The sequence below is a fragment of the Rhinoderma darwinii genome, chromosome 13 (genome assembly GCF_050947455.1).
Source record: "Rhinoderma darwinii isolate aRhiDar2 chromosome 13, aRhiDar2.hap1, whole genome shotgun sequence".
NCBI classification, from domain to species: Eukaryota; Metazoa; Chordata; class Amphibia; order Anura; family Rhinodermatidae; genus Rhinoderma; species Rhinoderma darwinii.
This window is the reverse complement of record NC_134699.1, coordinates 19,231,016-19,246,336: the sequence shown is the minus strand read 5'-3', so window position 1 is coordinate 19,246,336 and position 15,321 is coordinate 19,231,016. Positions and strand designations below refer to the sequence as shown.

The window sequence follows — 15,321 nt, the reverse complement described above, 5'->3', positions numbered from 1 at the left end:
GAGAGAAAGGGAACACTGCTGTGACTACTGGAAGAAAGAAGAGGGACACTGCTATGACTACTGAAGTAAGAAGGGGAACAATGCTGTGACTACTGGAAGAGAGAAGGGGAACACTGCTGTGACTACTGGAAGAGAGAAGGGGAACACTGCTGTGACTACTGGAAGAGAGAAGGGGAACACTGCTGTGACTACTGGAAGAGAGAAGGGGAACACTGCTGTGACTACTGGAAGTGAGAAGGGGAACACTATTGTGACTATTGGAAGTGATAAGGGGAACAATACTGTGGCTACTGGAAGTGAGAAGGGGAACAAAGCTGTGACTATTGAAAGTAAGAAGGGAAACTGCTGTGACTACTGGAAGTGAGAAGGGGAACACTGCGGTGGCTACTGGAAGTGAGAAGGGGAACACTGCGGTGGCTACTGGAAGTGAGAAGGGGAACACTGCCGAGACTACTGGAAGTGAGAAAGGAAACCCTGGTGGGAGGAGGCAGCGCCCCGCCCCCGGAGCTCTCGCCATTACCCAGCGGCTGCTGCAGTTGCTTTCTCTCCGAGATCCTCACGTTGAGCTCCGGCAGCGCTTTTTGTCCTTGGAGAAGACGAGCAGAGGGTAAGTTCGGAGGGCGCCGCCGGCTCTGGGATCCGGGGAGAACTGGACGGATGATCCGCAGAACACCGCGTGCTCCGGGGTGTTGACACACGTGGCAGGGTGACCGCTGCTGGGAGCCGGGAAGACGTGATCATCGATATCACCTCCAGAGACCGGGTGTAGTCGCTTTCTCGTACCCGGCTTTTGTGCATCTTTTCTGGGTACACTTCGCCCCTCATTCCGCTCCCCGTTCACACGATGACTTTGATTTTATCATGCGTCGGGCGATCTTAGATCGTTCAGTGGGGTCATTATTTATTGTTGGACGGGAAAGATCTGATCACATTACTACGGTCAGCGTCTCCCCTCCTCCTCCTGTAGCTGCTGCCTCGGGAGCCTCTTGTTTTTCTCGGCCAGGCTGCTAGTTCCGCGCTGGGTCTGGTGAGGTCTCTCTCCTGCGGCTCCTCCTCCTCCCTGCGGCCGGAAGGTGAGGCCGAGCAGCTGGGGGAGAACAAGAAGGTCGGAGGAGCCACAGCAGAGAGCCGGGAGCCGCGCGTCTCATCACAACGAGCAGCAGCTCCGGGAGAGGAGGGGACTCCGGTACCACGAGGTCTCTCAGCCGGGACTGCAGTGCAGGTGAGGCGGGGAGACACGAGGATCGTCCGGTGCGGGCTTTCCGGAGGGGACACGTGGTGCGCGGCTGGGGACGCGCTCGACAGCGTCAGGAGAAGGGTCACTGGGTGAGTGGCGGAGATCGGGCGGGGGTGGCCGCTTGCGTTGTCTTCGGGGACGCGTCGCTAATTTTGGGTGACTCCATAAGGTGCTCCCGGGTGGAGGAGGTGGGGAGCCGGGGCGGGCGGGGTACGCGACCAGGGGTTCAGAGGGAGATTCATAGGACGATCTCCGGCGCTATGCGTACCGTCCGTGGTCAGTGGATTGAAGATCCGCCCCGCGCTGTTGTGTTCCGGATCCCGTCTCCTCCCTGTGCTGGGCGGGTACTAAGGCGTCATGTACACTTCGATCACTGTTTTCACGGCCGTTTTTCACGAATCCGTGTGTCAGTTTTGGTATCCGTGTGTACTCCGTTCCAAACTTCATTTGAACTTGTCCCAGGATACACCCATAGTTGCTAGGACAACGAATCGATCAAAAACGGACGGCACACGGAAAACTTCCTTGTGCCGTCTGTGTTTTTTCACGGACCCATTAACTTCTGTGGCCCCACAGTAATGTGATCACTGACAAAAGTAGGACATGCTCCACTTTTGATGGAATCGAACAACGGATCCATGAAAATAACGGAAGTGGTCATGGGCCCATTGAAATGAATGGGTCAGGGTGCTATCTCTGAAATAAATTTATAGCACCCTGAAGGAAAAAACTGTGGGCATGAGGCCTAAGGAAGAGGTGGCGGCCGGAGCCCCCCGCAGGTGGAGGAGGCCTCAACCTGTACTTGTGGAGAGGGGGTCCCCCGGGAAATCTACAGCTACCAGTGCGACTTCCCTGCACCCACTGTACAATATAGAGATAGCGGAGGAGGGGGCACATACTTATACCTCACTGCACCCACTGTATAATATAGGTATACCGGAGGAGGGGGGCACATACTTATACCTCACTGTACAATATAGACATACCGGACGAGGGGGCACATACTTATACCTCACTGTACAATATAGAGACACCGGAGGAGGGGGGCACATACTTATACCTCACTGCACCCACTGTATATCCTATAGGTACTTGTAGCTGACATGCAGCCCTGAATCTCTATATTGTAGACATACTGGATGTTATTCAGGGTTGGGTGCAATGAGCTGTGAGTTTGTGCATTTACATTCTATTCCATGCTTGTTATTGGGGGCATCAAGGCTGACAACTGTTGGCCACACTATCTCATGTGTGCCAGATGTCGGACATCTCTTCTGTTATCAGACTTTCTGTTGTGCCGCCAACTTCCAGTCCTTCCATCTCCTGAGAAAACAATGGCATATCCAGCTTGTTGGAGATCTCCAAGCATTTCTGATAGAAGTTCTCATTGGGACAAGATATTTCACCATGAAAGGTCCTTGAAAACCCACCTACCCCTTGTAAAACATGACTGATAATCACTCCTATCATTGTCTGGTACTGAATACACCCCTTTTATAACAATATTCATTGGCAGCCAGCAGAGCCATGGTCATTGAGCCAATAGCCCCTGAAAACACAGTGCACCCCACACATAATGTCATATATTCTGTTACATGTAGATGAATGGTCTACTACGTAGAGGTTCCTAGGTGTAACCTGCAGAGGGTGCCCTGTCCTATGATGGAGGGTGGTAGGTCCTCCATGTTACTTGGGCTGGTACATGTAGATAGTGTTTGTAATATGCCAAAATTGCTGTTATTACATCCCCCCCCCCTCCTAACCTGGCATCTTCCATTTTAGAGTCTCCTGGACGGGTGCTAAGTATCTACCTGGCAGAGCATGAACGGAGCAGCAGGCAACGAAGAAACAAGCGCCATGACTGCACCAAGTGATCAATGTAAGGAGTGGGCTTTGGCTTTGACCCTCAGCTTGTCCTACAGTTCTCTACAGGAAGACTCTCCTGTCCAGCCTCAATACATACTTTGTCTCTGTTCCTTCACAGATATCTGGTCTCAAGAGGACACGCTTATTCTCCTGGAAACCATGAAGACCATCTTGCCCGCCAAGGACCATTTAAAATGCAAATCCACGGTGTCTCATCTGGACTGGAATAAGCTGGCCTTCAAGACCTATACAGGGGAAATGTGTCGTAAAAAGTGGCTAGAGATCACAACTGAGGTGAGATGTGGAGCGAACTCATGTGGTACTATGCTTAATTCCCTTGGCGTGCCACCTATCCATTAGAAGCTTCCAACATCACGGAGTCTACCAGTATCCAAGACCATGGTACACTTCTTCTAGTAGTCCTCAAGCTGAGGGCACTATTACCCCCACTACATGACCTCCTATAATACCAGTGGTTGGACCGAAGAATAGTTTGACACAAAGGTGTCTCCAGGAGTCTGGGAAAGCTTGAGAACTTCATCGGTGATCATGGTCATAGTCGCCCACCTTTTTTATGAACTAAACATCCTGTATTTTCTGGAGCAATGCTCGTCAAACTTGTTAGTATGTTATCTGCAAGAAATTTACTAACCAACATTGTTGCTAACCCTGTATTTCTTTTAGGTCAGGAAGTTCCGGACTCTCACAGAAGTTCTTGAAGATGCAGAAGAACTTGTGAGGTATCCATATAAAGGAAAGAGGCTGAAGGTCAGTAGCGCTGCTTGTGGCTATTGTGGGCTTATTGGGATAGTCTTAGCTTGGCGCTCCGTGCTGGTGGGTAGTACATCCGTCACACATACATGATGATTCAGCTCATGATTTCATTTTCCAACTCCAAACAGCCATGTGAGTCCATGAGCCAAAGCAATCACAGAAAGGTCCTCAAACTCTGTACTAGGGACGCACGATGCATCGATACAGTTTTGATACCGTGCACCCCAAACGTTTCATTACCGTTATCCCATGTATTTCGATAACCGGCTGTGCGACCGCACATCTGAGCATTGTAACACATGAATGTATGAGAGCGGGGCTGTGGGTGTGTAATACATGTGTGTAACAGCCATTGCCCCGCTCCGGAGTCCTGACCAGTGCGCGCTGTCAGGATGAGGCGATGCGGCTGGCGCTGCACTAATGATCGCCGGCACTGAAGACCGAACATGGCGGACGTACTGCAAAACAGCCCCATGTTCTGTGTTCAGTGCCTGAACCACCGCTCATTGGTGCAGCGCCGGCCCCGTAATCTCAGGCTGACCGCGCACTTACTGTCAGGAGCGGCGCAATGGTTGTATTACACAGCCGCAGCCCCGCTCTATAACGGTAGAGATCAGCGAAACCTCTAATCTTCGCCGTTATTCCCCTGAATGCTGCGATCAAAGCTGACTACAGCACTCAGGGGAAAATGAGAAGTGGGGGATGCCCCTTGACTCGATAGAGGGACATAACATATATGGGCATAGCCCAGGGTCCATTGAAGGACCCCAGGGTTGTCTTACCATATTTCCTGTTGGGACATACTGAGGTATGTCCTAACAACTGCCTGTGCACTATCCGTATATAGATATATGCCAGGACATTAACCCCTTCCCGTCGTAAACAACTGTCAGATTTTCACTTGCATTTTTTTCCTCCCCACATTCCAGAAGCCATAGCGTCTTTATTTTTCCGTTGATACAGCACTATGAGGTCTTGAATTTTGCGGGCCGAGTTTTAGTTTTTCGTAGCACCATTTATTTTGCCGTATAATGTACTAGGAAACTGGTCAAAAATTATTTGTGGGGTAGAAAAAAAAACAGCGATTCCTCCATGGTTATCTTTTTTACGGAATTCACTGTGCAATTAAAACAACATGTTAATCTTTTATTCTGCTGGTCAATACGATTATGGCGATACCAAATATATATAGTTTTTTCTATATTTTACTACTTTCACAAGTAGAAACCTAAGTGTAAAAAAGAAAATTTATTTTGCGTCGCCAAATTCCGAGAGCCATAACTTTTTTTTATTTTTCCTTCGATTAAGTGGTACGAGGGCTTATTTTTTGCAGGATAAGCTGTAGTTTTTAATAATACCATTTTGGTGTACATGCGACCGTTTGATCACTTATTTCATTTTTTTGTGGGAGATTAGGGGACTAGAAAATAGAGATTCTGGCGTTTACAATTTTTTTTTCTTTTACGACGTTCACCGTGCGGGTTACATAATGATATATTGTAATAGTTCAGACTTTTACGGACGCAGCGATACCAATTATGTTTATTTATTCTTTTACTATGCTCTAGGGGGAAAATGGGAAAAGGTTTTTTTTATTTTTAATATATATATATATATATATAATTTTATTTATTTTTTTACACAAAACTTTATTTAACTAATTTTTACTATTTTTTATTAGTCCCCCCCCCCCCCCCCAGGGGACTTCAACCAGCGATCGTTAGATCGCTTGCACGATATACTGCAATACTAATGTATTAGTAGAACCTATCCATAGGGTATGTACATACATCATTTAGACATAAACATTTTCCCCACATAACACGACTGTACTCCTTATAAATATTGTACCAAAAAAGAAGAATGCATGGAGTCTTTAAGTCAAAATATAAAACATGTACTTTATTTGACAAAGTCTAAAAAGTTATTATCACATAAACTATTTTAAAAATGAAACACCACAGATGACAGACAAAAAGAGCACCAAAACATGAGATGATTACTCATAAGATTTCACATAACCATTACGTGTCAATATATTCATTGGTGTGCAGTATCATAAAGAAAGTGCATAGTGCAACATGATTGCTTGAACCATAGATGTGTCTGATTCTAAAGGTATGAGAAATGTACTATTAACAGTATCAGTCTAAGGGCAAGTAGAGACCCCCCTACCACTATTCCATTTTTAGTAAAGTGCAAAGTGCAAGCAATGAACAATCTGAACAGAGGTGGACTACTGACCCATGATGCTGTATCTCAAGGAATGGCGACCTGCCCCGACGCGCGTTTCGGCTCCCGCCTTCGTCTGGGGGTCGCACTAACTGGTCTCCACTTCCTACTTATCCTATCTACTACCCAATTGGGAAATGTTGTGCTCAGCTGCAGGATATTACCTGAGAGTATCTCCGTCATTTTCCGGCGTCATGACCGCGATTATCCAGGGTATCTCATCACATGATGTGGGTGTCATGTGACACGTGGAGTGCGTGCGTGATTACATCATCGCAACGCATCACCATCATGTGTGCATTTTATAGACGCCTTAATAGGCACACTGATAGAGTATTCCGTTCCTTAGATTAACTATTTTTACTGCCTGAAGATAGAACGATTAAAATTAAATTTATTAAATTGTTTCATTAAAATGAGCCATCTTAGCCCTAAATACAATGTGAACAGGCTCAGATAAGGTGGTCAGTAATGAGGAGAGGTGTGCTGATGTGATAGTATAGTTGCACACACCAAACACCTCCTCACCCCTAACGATATATTCTACTGGCACACCTCACTGACTGACAGACAATCCAACGCGTTTCAGTGCCACATGTATAAGTGACACATCATCAGGGATTATCAATTCTTTTCGATGTAGTGTGTTATTTCACTGTTAATTAAGCCGGCTAGCACAATTGTGTGCTTGTTATACCTCCCGGCGCGTGTACGACACTAATGCACTGGCCGCACACGCGCCGGCGAAGTTCCGGTCTATTTGACAGGCCTAGGCCCACCCACTGTGCTGACGTGGCTTGGGCCAGGCACCAACCCGCAGTAACCACGTCAAAAAAATGACGTTGCAGGCTGAGTGCCGAGCCTCCTTTCTAGCCACCAATCAGCTTAGTTAGGGACGCAAAGCACTACCAATTTGTTCGTGATACGCTTGATTTTAAAGAGGGAAGAATCTTTGATTATAGCACAAAATCTAATGTGACTCTCGAACCTGAAACTGACATTTCATCGTCAGAGCAGGAATACTCTGACTCTGAGCAGGGGAGAATTCAGTTTAGGCGACAACGGGGAGGGATGGACCAGAGTCGTTATCCCACCCGGGCTAATCTGAGGGGAAGAGGGAGAGGTAAAGGACAAAGTCGTGGAGGTGGTTTTTTAGCCAAAAGCCATCCCATCTCGGACTATCTCTTGAGGGACAGAAGGGACATATAGGCTGTAGGTCCAGATCTGAGGAGGATGAGTCCCAGGTCATTAATTTATCCTCCCGAGTGCTTAATAGTGAGGAAATTGGTATCCTCAGAAGGGGTCTGTCATTCGTCCCTACAAATAAATTCAACTTATTCACTTGGGTTAAGGATCTAAACCTATTTGCTCGAAAATGAAAATGGAAAAAATTTTTTAAGACACACGATCGACGTAAATGTCTTGAGTTGGGCATAGTGGAGGATGACCTGCCAGACCTCAGACTATTGGAGGGATTATGGGAGGAAGGTCAAAGAGAAATTGGTGAAGGCCCATTTACAGATCTGAGGGCGCCTTCTACCAAATTTGCACCTTTAAATGATAATACACCCATAGATGTCTTTGTAAAGGTTGTTGAAGACCAGCTCAAGTCACTTGATGACTTGAAGATTGGTCATTTTAATGCAACCAAGGAGGAGATGGCTGGTCTGCGATCTCTTGAATCTGATGACACGATTGTCATAAAGCAGTCCGATAAAGGCGGCAATATCGTGGTTATGGATCGCAGCCGCTACAAGAGAATGTGTCTTCATATTTTGCATGACCAACAGTGCTATAGGGTTTTGGAGTCTGACCCCACTAGGATTTTCAAGAGTCAGCTTAAGGACATTCTTGACCCAGCTAAAATTCTCAATTTGATCAGTGAGAAAGAATTCAAATTCATGTTAATGGAATTTCCGCAGGTGGCAACATTTTACAGTTTACCCAAAGTCCACAAGGGGACGACACCCCTGAAAGGTCGCCCAATTGTATCTGGGATAGATAGTTTGACGCAAAATGTAAGTGTATATTTGGATCAGATATTGAGACCCTTTGTATTATCATTACCCTCTTATGTGAGGGATACTATGGATGCCCTGAGGAAATTGGAGGGCATCCGTCTTGATCAGGATGTGTTTCTTGCTTCATTTGATGTGGAGGCATTGTACAGCTCGATTCCTCATGAACTCGGATGTTGTGCCATCCAATATTTTTTGAGAGGAAAAGGTACACACTTTAAGGCCCACAATGAATTTGTGATTTCATTATTGAGATTCATATTGGAGCACAATTTCTTTTTATTTGATCAGAAGATCTACCACCAGCTCAAAGGGGTGGCTATGGGGAGTCCTTGTGCTCCCACATATGCCAACCTATTTTTGGGTTGGTGGGAAAAAGAATGTGTCTTCACTGAACTAATGGAAAAATGGACCTCTTGTATGCTTCTATGGATTCGTTTCATAGACGATATTCTGATATTGTGGAAGGGAACTAAGGCTGAGTTCGTTGAGTTTGTGGGGATTCTTAATGTGAACAATTTAGGCCTTTTTTTCACGCATGAGATAAATGAGAATAAGATCACATTCCTTGATGTGTTGATCCAAAAGACACCTTCAGGAGCTATACAGACCAACGTGTATAGAAAATCTACTGCTACAAATAGTCTCCTGAGATGGGAAAGTTGTCACCCCTTAAGTCTGAGACGTGGTATTCCAAAGGGCCAATATCTGAGGGTACGCCGCAATTGTTCAACTATATCCGACTATAAGATTTCGGCACGCGAACTAGAAAATAGGTTTCGGTGTCGTGGATATCCGAGACAGGTACTAAAAGAGGCTTATCAGGATGCCCTAGGCAGAAATCGGGATGATTTACTCAACCCTAAACCAAAGAAAGTGGAGGAGGAAACAGCTAGAGTTATCGGCACTTTTGATTCGGCCAGTGTTGAGGTTCGATGCATTTTACAACGATATTGGGGCATTCTGCAAGCGGATCCGGACATTGGTGACCTTGTGGGAAAATCCCCTCTAATTACGTATAGACGTGGACGTAATGTGAAAGATCGGCTAGTGCATAGCCATTTAAATACTCAGGAGCCAGTCGGTACATGGCTAAATCAGAGTCTAAAGGGTAGCTACAGATGCGGGTCCTGCAAGGCCTGTGCGTCAGTACTCTGTAGCAGTGAATTCACTAGTACCATCACAGGGAAGAGCTTTGAAAACAGGTCTTACATGAATTGCAAAACAAGGGGGTTGGTCTACTTGATCACCTGTGATTGTACAATGCAATATGTAGGGAAAACGATAAGGGAATTCAGAAGGAGGATTAGGGAGCATATTGGTGACGTTAGGCGACAAGAAGATACCTCGGTTTCCCGTCATGTCTGGGAGCGTCATAAAGGTGACCCCTCGTGCCTTAAATTTCAAGGGGTGGAATGTATTAGACAGACACTGAGAGGCGGTGATTTAGATAGGAGGATCATGCAAAAAGAAGCGCAGTGGATCCACCGCTTACAGACTATCTGTCCCCAAGGCCTCAACGAGCAGATCTCATATGCGTGTTTCCTGTAAACGAATTTCTACATGTTTAAGACCCATTTCCCTGTGTGGGTGTTTATGTATATCTGCTTTTTCCGGTACAAAGCGAAATGCTCTAAGATGTTTTTGGGTAATAAATGGAGTCATGCGTCTTTTGCTTGACGGTTCTCTTCTCGTTTGTTGCACTGCGTTATTCGTTGCAGGGGCTTTGCATTTGCTTTTCGATCCCCAGTGGTGCCTGGGACGTTGATAGTTATTTTGGTCAAGCCCTCAAGATGACTGTTTGGGAGGGTCGGCAATGTATGAGCATAGTGCGGGTTGGTGCCTGATACTGAATGTCTCGGGCATTTGTAGCTGTTACACTTTGTGTCTTGTAGGTTGGTCCGGGTGATCCCGGCGACTCCAGTGTGTAGTAACATGAAGGTTTGTGCCTTGCTGTTCTGGGATCGTTGGGATCATGTATCGTTAGCAAATGTAGATACTATCTGATGATGTCTTTGATACTTTCGGGTGTCTTTGTTTGTTTGTTTTTTCTGCTGAGAGATATGTGCACTGCGGTATTGGATCCTTTATGTGAGATTTCGTCCGCCTTTTGGATCTCCATGGCAACATAGGACGCTTTGCGTCCCTAACTAAGCTGATTGGTGGCTAGAAAGGAGGCTCGGCACGTGTGCGGCCAGTGCATTAGTGTCGTACACGCGCCGGGAGGTATAACAAGCACACAATTGTGCTAGCCGGCTTAATTAACAGTGAAATAACACACTACATCGAAAAGAATTGATAATCCCTGATGATGTGTCACTTATACATGTGGCACTGAAACGCGTTGGATTGTCTGTCAGTGAGGTGTGCCAGTAGAATATATCGTTAGGGGTGAGGAGGTGTTTGGTGTGTGCAACTATACTATCACATCAGCACACCTCTCCTCATTACTGACCACCTTATCTGAGCCTGTTCACATTGTATTTAGGGCTAAGATGGCTCATTTTAATGAAACAATTTAATAAATTTAATTTTAATCGTTCTATCTTCAGGCAGTAAACATTTTATAGACGCCGACTCATAGTGAGATGTCATCTGGGAGATTCCTCTGCTATCAAATTCCAAGGGATGGAAAATGTCAAACCGCCTGTTAGGGGAGGAGACTGGGATAGACTTATTCTGCAGAAGGAGGCCCAGTGGATTTTCAGGATGCAAACCATCAAACCACTGGGCCTTAACGAGTCTATATCTTACCTTCCTGTAATATTCTGCGCCCACCTAGCCCATCTGTCCTATACTGTAACTTCTGACATCTATGTATACCCACTACTGATCTTTATTTGCCTTCTACCGCATTGTGGCAGTGCCTTCCATTTCACTATTACACCTTCGATGTGCTGTGCTCTTTACACAATGGGCCATCGACACTGCATTTTGTGACTGTGGCTTTGTTTATTTGCTCCTCCGATCTCCTAATCTACATGGCGTCCGTTTTGATGGTGCCATCGGCGTTGTATGTTTGGCCGCCTGTAGCTCCCCCTTGTTACTAATGATGCTTTATGCATCTATCCCATTGGCTGCGTGGTTACCAGGGAGCCGACCTGTGGGTGGGCGTCGCTTGTAGACGTCTCACTCGCCCATTGGATCGGCCCGGCATTACGCAATGCATGGTAGGTGGGGCTTGGGCTGTTAAAGCTTCTGAGTTTCCTCGGCGCGCTGGACCGCTATCAGTGTCTCGTATGCGCCGTTACACGAATTGAACAGCTGAATATCAGCTGACCGGCACTTCTTGAATAATACGAGAATAATCAGGCAACTCGTACCCCTGAGGACGCTCCCCTATGTGGTGCAGAAACGCGTTGGGAAGTGTGCCTGTGAATCTGTGGCAATCAGACTACACTAATATTTGCCAGCACATTTAAATTGGTTTTGTGATAAACAACATCTGACTTCTCAGTCACTTGTGAATGAGTGCACGCTGACTGTCGATTTCACATACACTTTATTGTGCGTTTTTGATCTGGTTGCCAACGCCTGTACCTGGATCTTTTGGCACTCTGTGCCCTACTAATTTTAATAATAAATTCAATAAATATTTATTTTAAACGTTTATACAGGCAGAATAATTGTACTTTTACTGTAAACACGCCCAGTTGGACTTTTGCAAGCCTCATTTGCATAAATACAAAAATTGTCATAACTTTGCCAAAAATGCTTGTTTTTTTAAAATAAAAACGTTACTGTAATCTACATTGCAGCGCCGATCTGCTGCAATAGCAGGTAGGGGTTGCAAAATCTGGTGACAGAGCCTCTTTAAGCCCTGCCAGAGGCGATTGCGTTGCGGGGGGCGCGATGAGCTGTTAGATGGGGTCGCCCCCCTCTTTCTCACTATTTAAATGCTGCGGTCGGTATTGACCGCGGCATTTAACTAGTTAAACCAGCGGGATCGCGCGCGATGCCGCTTGTTACTCTGAAGTGTTGGCTGTAACACACAGCCAACACCGACATCGTATGGAGCGAGCTCACTGTGTGAGCCCGCTCCATACTTCCCCTTAACGGCTAAGACGTAACTGTATGTCATATGTCAGGAAGGGGTTAAAGTAAAAACAGAGTAATATTAAATAAAATAAAAAAACACCTATCATACAATAAACATTAAAATAAAGTCTCAATACATAAAATATACACATATTCGGTATTGGCGCGGCCGTAATAACCTGACAACAATTTTTTTGCGTTGGTGTGTACGCTGTAAAATAATAACATAACTGCTTTCTATCACTTATTGTGAGGCACGAGGTGTGATGATGAATTTAACCTCCATGTGCCTCACGTTAATAGTAATTAACCCCATCATGTACCTTACATATTAACCCATTATGACTGAGAAACATGATGGGGTTAATTACTATTAATGTGAGGCACATGGAGGTGAAATTCATCATCACACCTCGCGCCTCACATCAGAAAATGGAAGAACTTCTTTTTTTATTATTATTATTCCGTTTGGTAAAATATCGTTTTGGTATAGAAATCGCAATACTACGACAAATATCGGTATCGACGTCCAAATTCTGGTATCGTGACATCCCTACTCTGTACTGATGGTGACTTGCCAAATTTAAGTCATATTCACCAGCTTGTTGTCCTTTCATATTACTTTTTTTTTCTTTAGAGACACCCAGAGTTTCCCAAGAAGCCCCTCGCACCCTATTTCCGCTTCTTCTTGGAGGAGAAGGCAAGCTATGCTAAGCTTCATCCAGAGATGAGCAACCTGGACCTAACCAAGATCCTGTCCATAAAGTATAAAGAGTTAACAGATTCAAAGAAGGTAATGTATGAGAAGACGGTATTTTGGGCACAAATGGGATTCCTAGATGAGAAGATAGGTGGTGAAGTGGAGTAGGTCGAGTGGAGAAACCTTGAAGAGCCAACAACAGAACATGGATGAGTTTGATTCTGTGTAGTTTGACCCAATATGTCCATCTGGTTTCCTTTTCAGGCAAAATATATTCAGGATTTCCAGAATGAGAGGGAAGATTATCAGAAGAACCTGGCGAAATTCAGGTGGGTCATGTAGCCATATCTACTGATGATTAAGTCTTTATCATTAGTTGCTTCAATGTAGTCCTCATTTATGTCCACAGAGAGGCGCACCCAGATCTCCTGCCATATTCAAAGAAATCTGATACCACCGAAACACCCAAGACCCCCCCTCAACAGCCGCGGGGCAAGCGTAAGAGGAAGAGATCTTCTAAAATAGGTTGGAGCACAACTATTTTATATATGTGTGCTGAGAAGGTAGAACATTTCTAGTTATTAAACATCTCATGTAGCATGACCATGGATCCTAGGGTGTGCACACTATAGATGTGGCTGCTATGGGGCCCCTGGAGAGAGAACGGGGCCCAGAGAAGGTTTGTTGATCCCTTATTTGAATGGGTGGTTACAGGTCAAACAATGTTGCCAAACAAGTTCCTGGGGGGCAAACAAGACCAAGTCCTCCTGTCTCAGGTGGTTTAGTGGGTGGTGGTGTTAACCAGCACCAGTAGTGGGTGATCAAGTATGTCCTAGCCATCACTTTCCCATTGCCCGTGTTAATGCTCCTACAATCTTTTCAGCTGAATGAAGATGATGCTTCTGTCAATCTAGAAGAAGAAGGTCAAGATGTCTACAATGAAACTCAGATGCCCATCTAACCAAGCCCATCATTCAAAGCATGGGAAAACCTACGTAATGCTACCATCACTTACAGCATATTTTAGAAAAAGACCATCTGTAGAACCCATGGTATCATGTAATACAAGTATTGAGAACCTCAAGCGGATCTTTTCGACCATGTTTTTGTTTTTTTAATGTTTTTTTGTGCTAATGCACTATTTTTCTAATGCGAAGAAGAAAAAAATGAAAGGACGAAAGTAATTTTTTTTACCCACTTTCCTATAAAGAATGCTTTATTAACTTACAGGGGTGTGTTTGAGATTAGGAAAACCTGGCTGCTTTCTTCCAAAAACAGCTCTATTCTTGTCCAGAGGCTGTTTCTGGTATTGCAGGTCAAGTGAATCGGGCTTACGTGCAATTCCAGGCACAATTCATTTACAAGAGTGGCGCTGTTTCTAAGGACAACCCCTTTTGATAGTCTTACATTTTCACTCAGATCCTTTTTCCGGTTGTGTTTTGTTTTTTTTGTTTTTTTTTTAATTTAAGGAACTCTTTGGGAAACTGATAATGTGATTTTCCTACTACAGGGCTTGAGAGGGTGGAGCATGACACGGAGTCAACAAAACAAAGAATCCCTGTTTCAGGCCCTGCCCCCTCACCCTGCACTAGGCATGATACAATGGATTTGTCTTGTCTGGAATGTTCATTTAACCAGTTAGTGACCGCCAATACACCTTTTCACGGCGGCCACTAATGGGCTTTATTCTGATGCATATGACTTTTTACGGCGCTGCATCAGAATAAATAAACAGCAGGGAGCCGTTAAATCTCCCTGCTATCAGGGGTGGCTGGGGGCATCACTGCTCGACCGGGTGAGATGGATAGAAGTATCGATTTCTCCCGTTTAACCCCTCAGATGCGGCACTCAATAGCGAGCAAGATCGCCGAGTGTCTGTCTTCTACCGCAGGCGGGGGCCTAATAAAGGCCCTGAGGTCTGCCTGTAGTGAATGCCTGCTAGCTCATGCCAGAGGTATGGCCTAGCAGATGCCTGTCCGTTTTACACACGTCTGATTTGCATAGTGAAGTCCTCTAGTGGGACTAGTAAAACAGTAAAAAAAAAAAAAGTTGAATAAAGTTTAAAAAAAAGACCAATTTTTCCCCTTACAAAATGCTTTACTATTAAAAAAATAAAGTAAAAAGGTTACACATATTTGGTATTGCCGTGTCGATAACGACCCCGACTATAAAGCGATAACATTATTTAACCTGCACGGTGAACACCATAAAAAGCAGTGGAAAAATTGCTGTTTTCCTTAAAAAGAAAAATGTGATCAAAAAGTTGCATCTACTCCAAAATGGTACCAATAAAAACTACCAAGTCGTCCCGCAAAAAAAAGCCCTCATACAACTCCATCGGCGGAAAAATAAAGTTATGCCTCTTCAAATATCAAGACACAAAAATAAATAATTTTGAAAAATAAAAAAGTGTTATTACTGTGTAAAACCTAAAAAAAAAAAAACAACACATTTGG

At 45.0% G+C, this 15,321-nt stretch overlaps 1 protein-coding gene across 3 annotated transcripts; it reads left to right on the top strand.

Moving 5' to 3' along the window:
* The first annotated feature begins 491 nt into the window (after positions 1–491).
* Positions 492–13,949, top strand: LOC142666108 (nucleolar transcription factor 1-B-like). 3 transcript variants are annotated; one of them, XM_075846037.1, is made up of 8 exons: positions 492–607; positions 3,020–3,116; positions 3,222–3,397; positions 3,788–3,871; positions 12,803–12,958; positions 13,130–13,194; positions 13,275–13,390; positions 13,749–13,949. In XM_075846037.1, the coding sequence occupies exons 2-8, from the start codon at positions 3,059–3,061 to the stop codon at positions 13,754–13,756; spliced, it is 663 nt and encodes a 220-aa protein (XP_075702152.1). In that variant the 5' UTR covers positions 492–607; positions 3,020–3,058; the 3' UTR covers positions 13,757–13,949. The 3 variants fall into 3 exon arrangements, with proteins under 3 accessions (XP_075702152.1, XP_075702153.1, XP_075702154.1); XM_075846038.1 differs by lacking the exon at positions 492–607 and adding an exon at positions 1,060–1,222; XM_075846039.1 differs by lacking the exon at positions 492–607 and adding an exon at positions 1,269–1,326.
* The last annotated feature ends 1,372 nt before the right edge of the window (positions 13,950–15,321 follow it).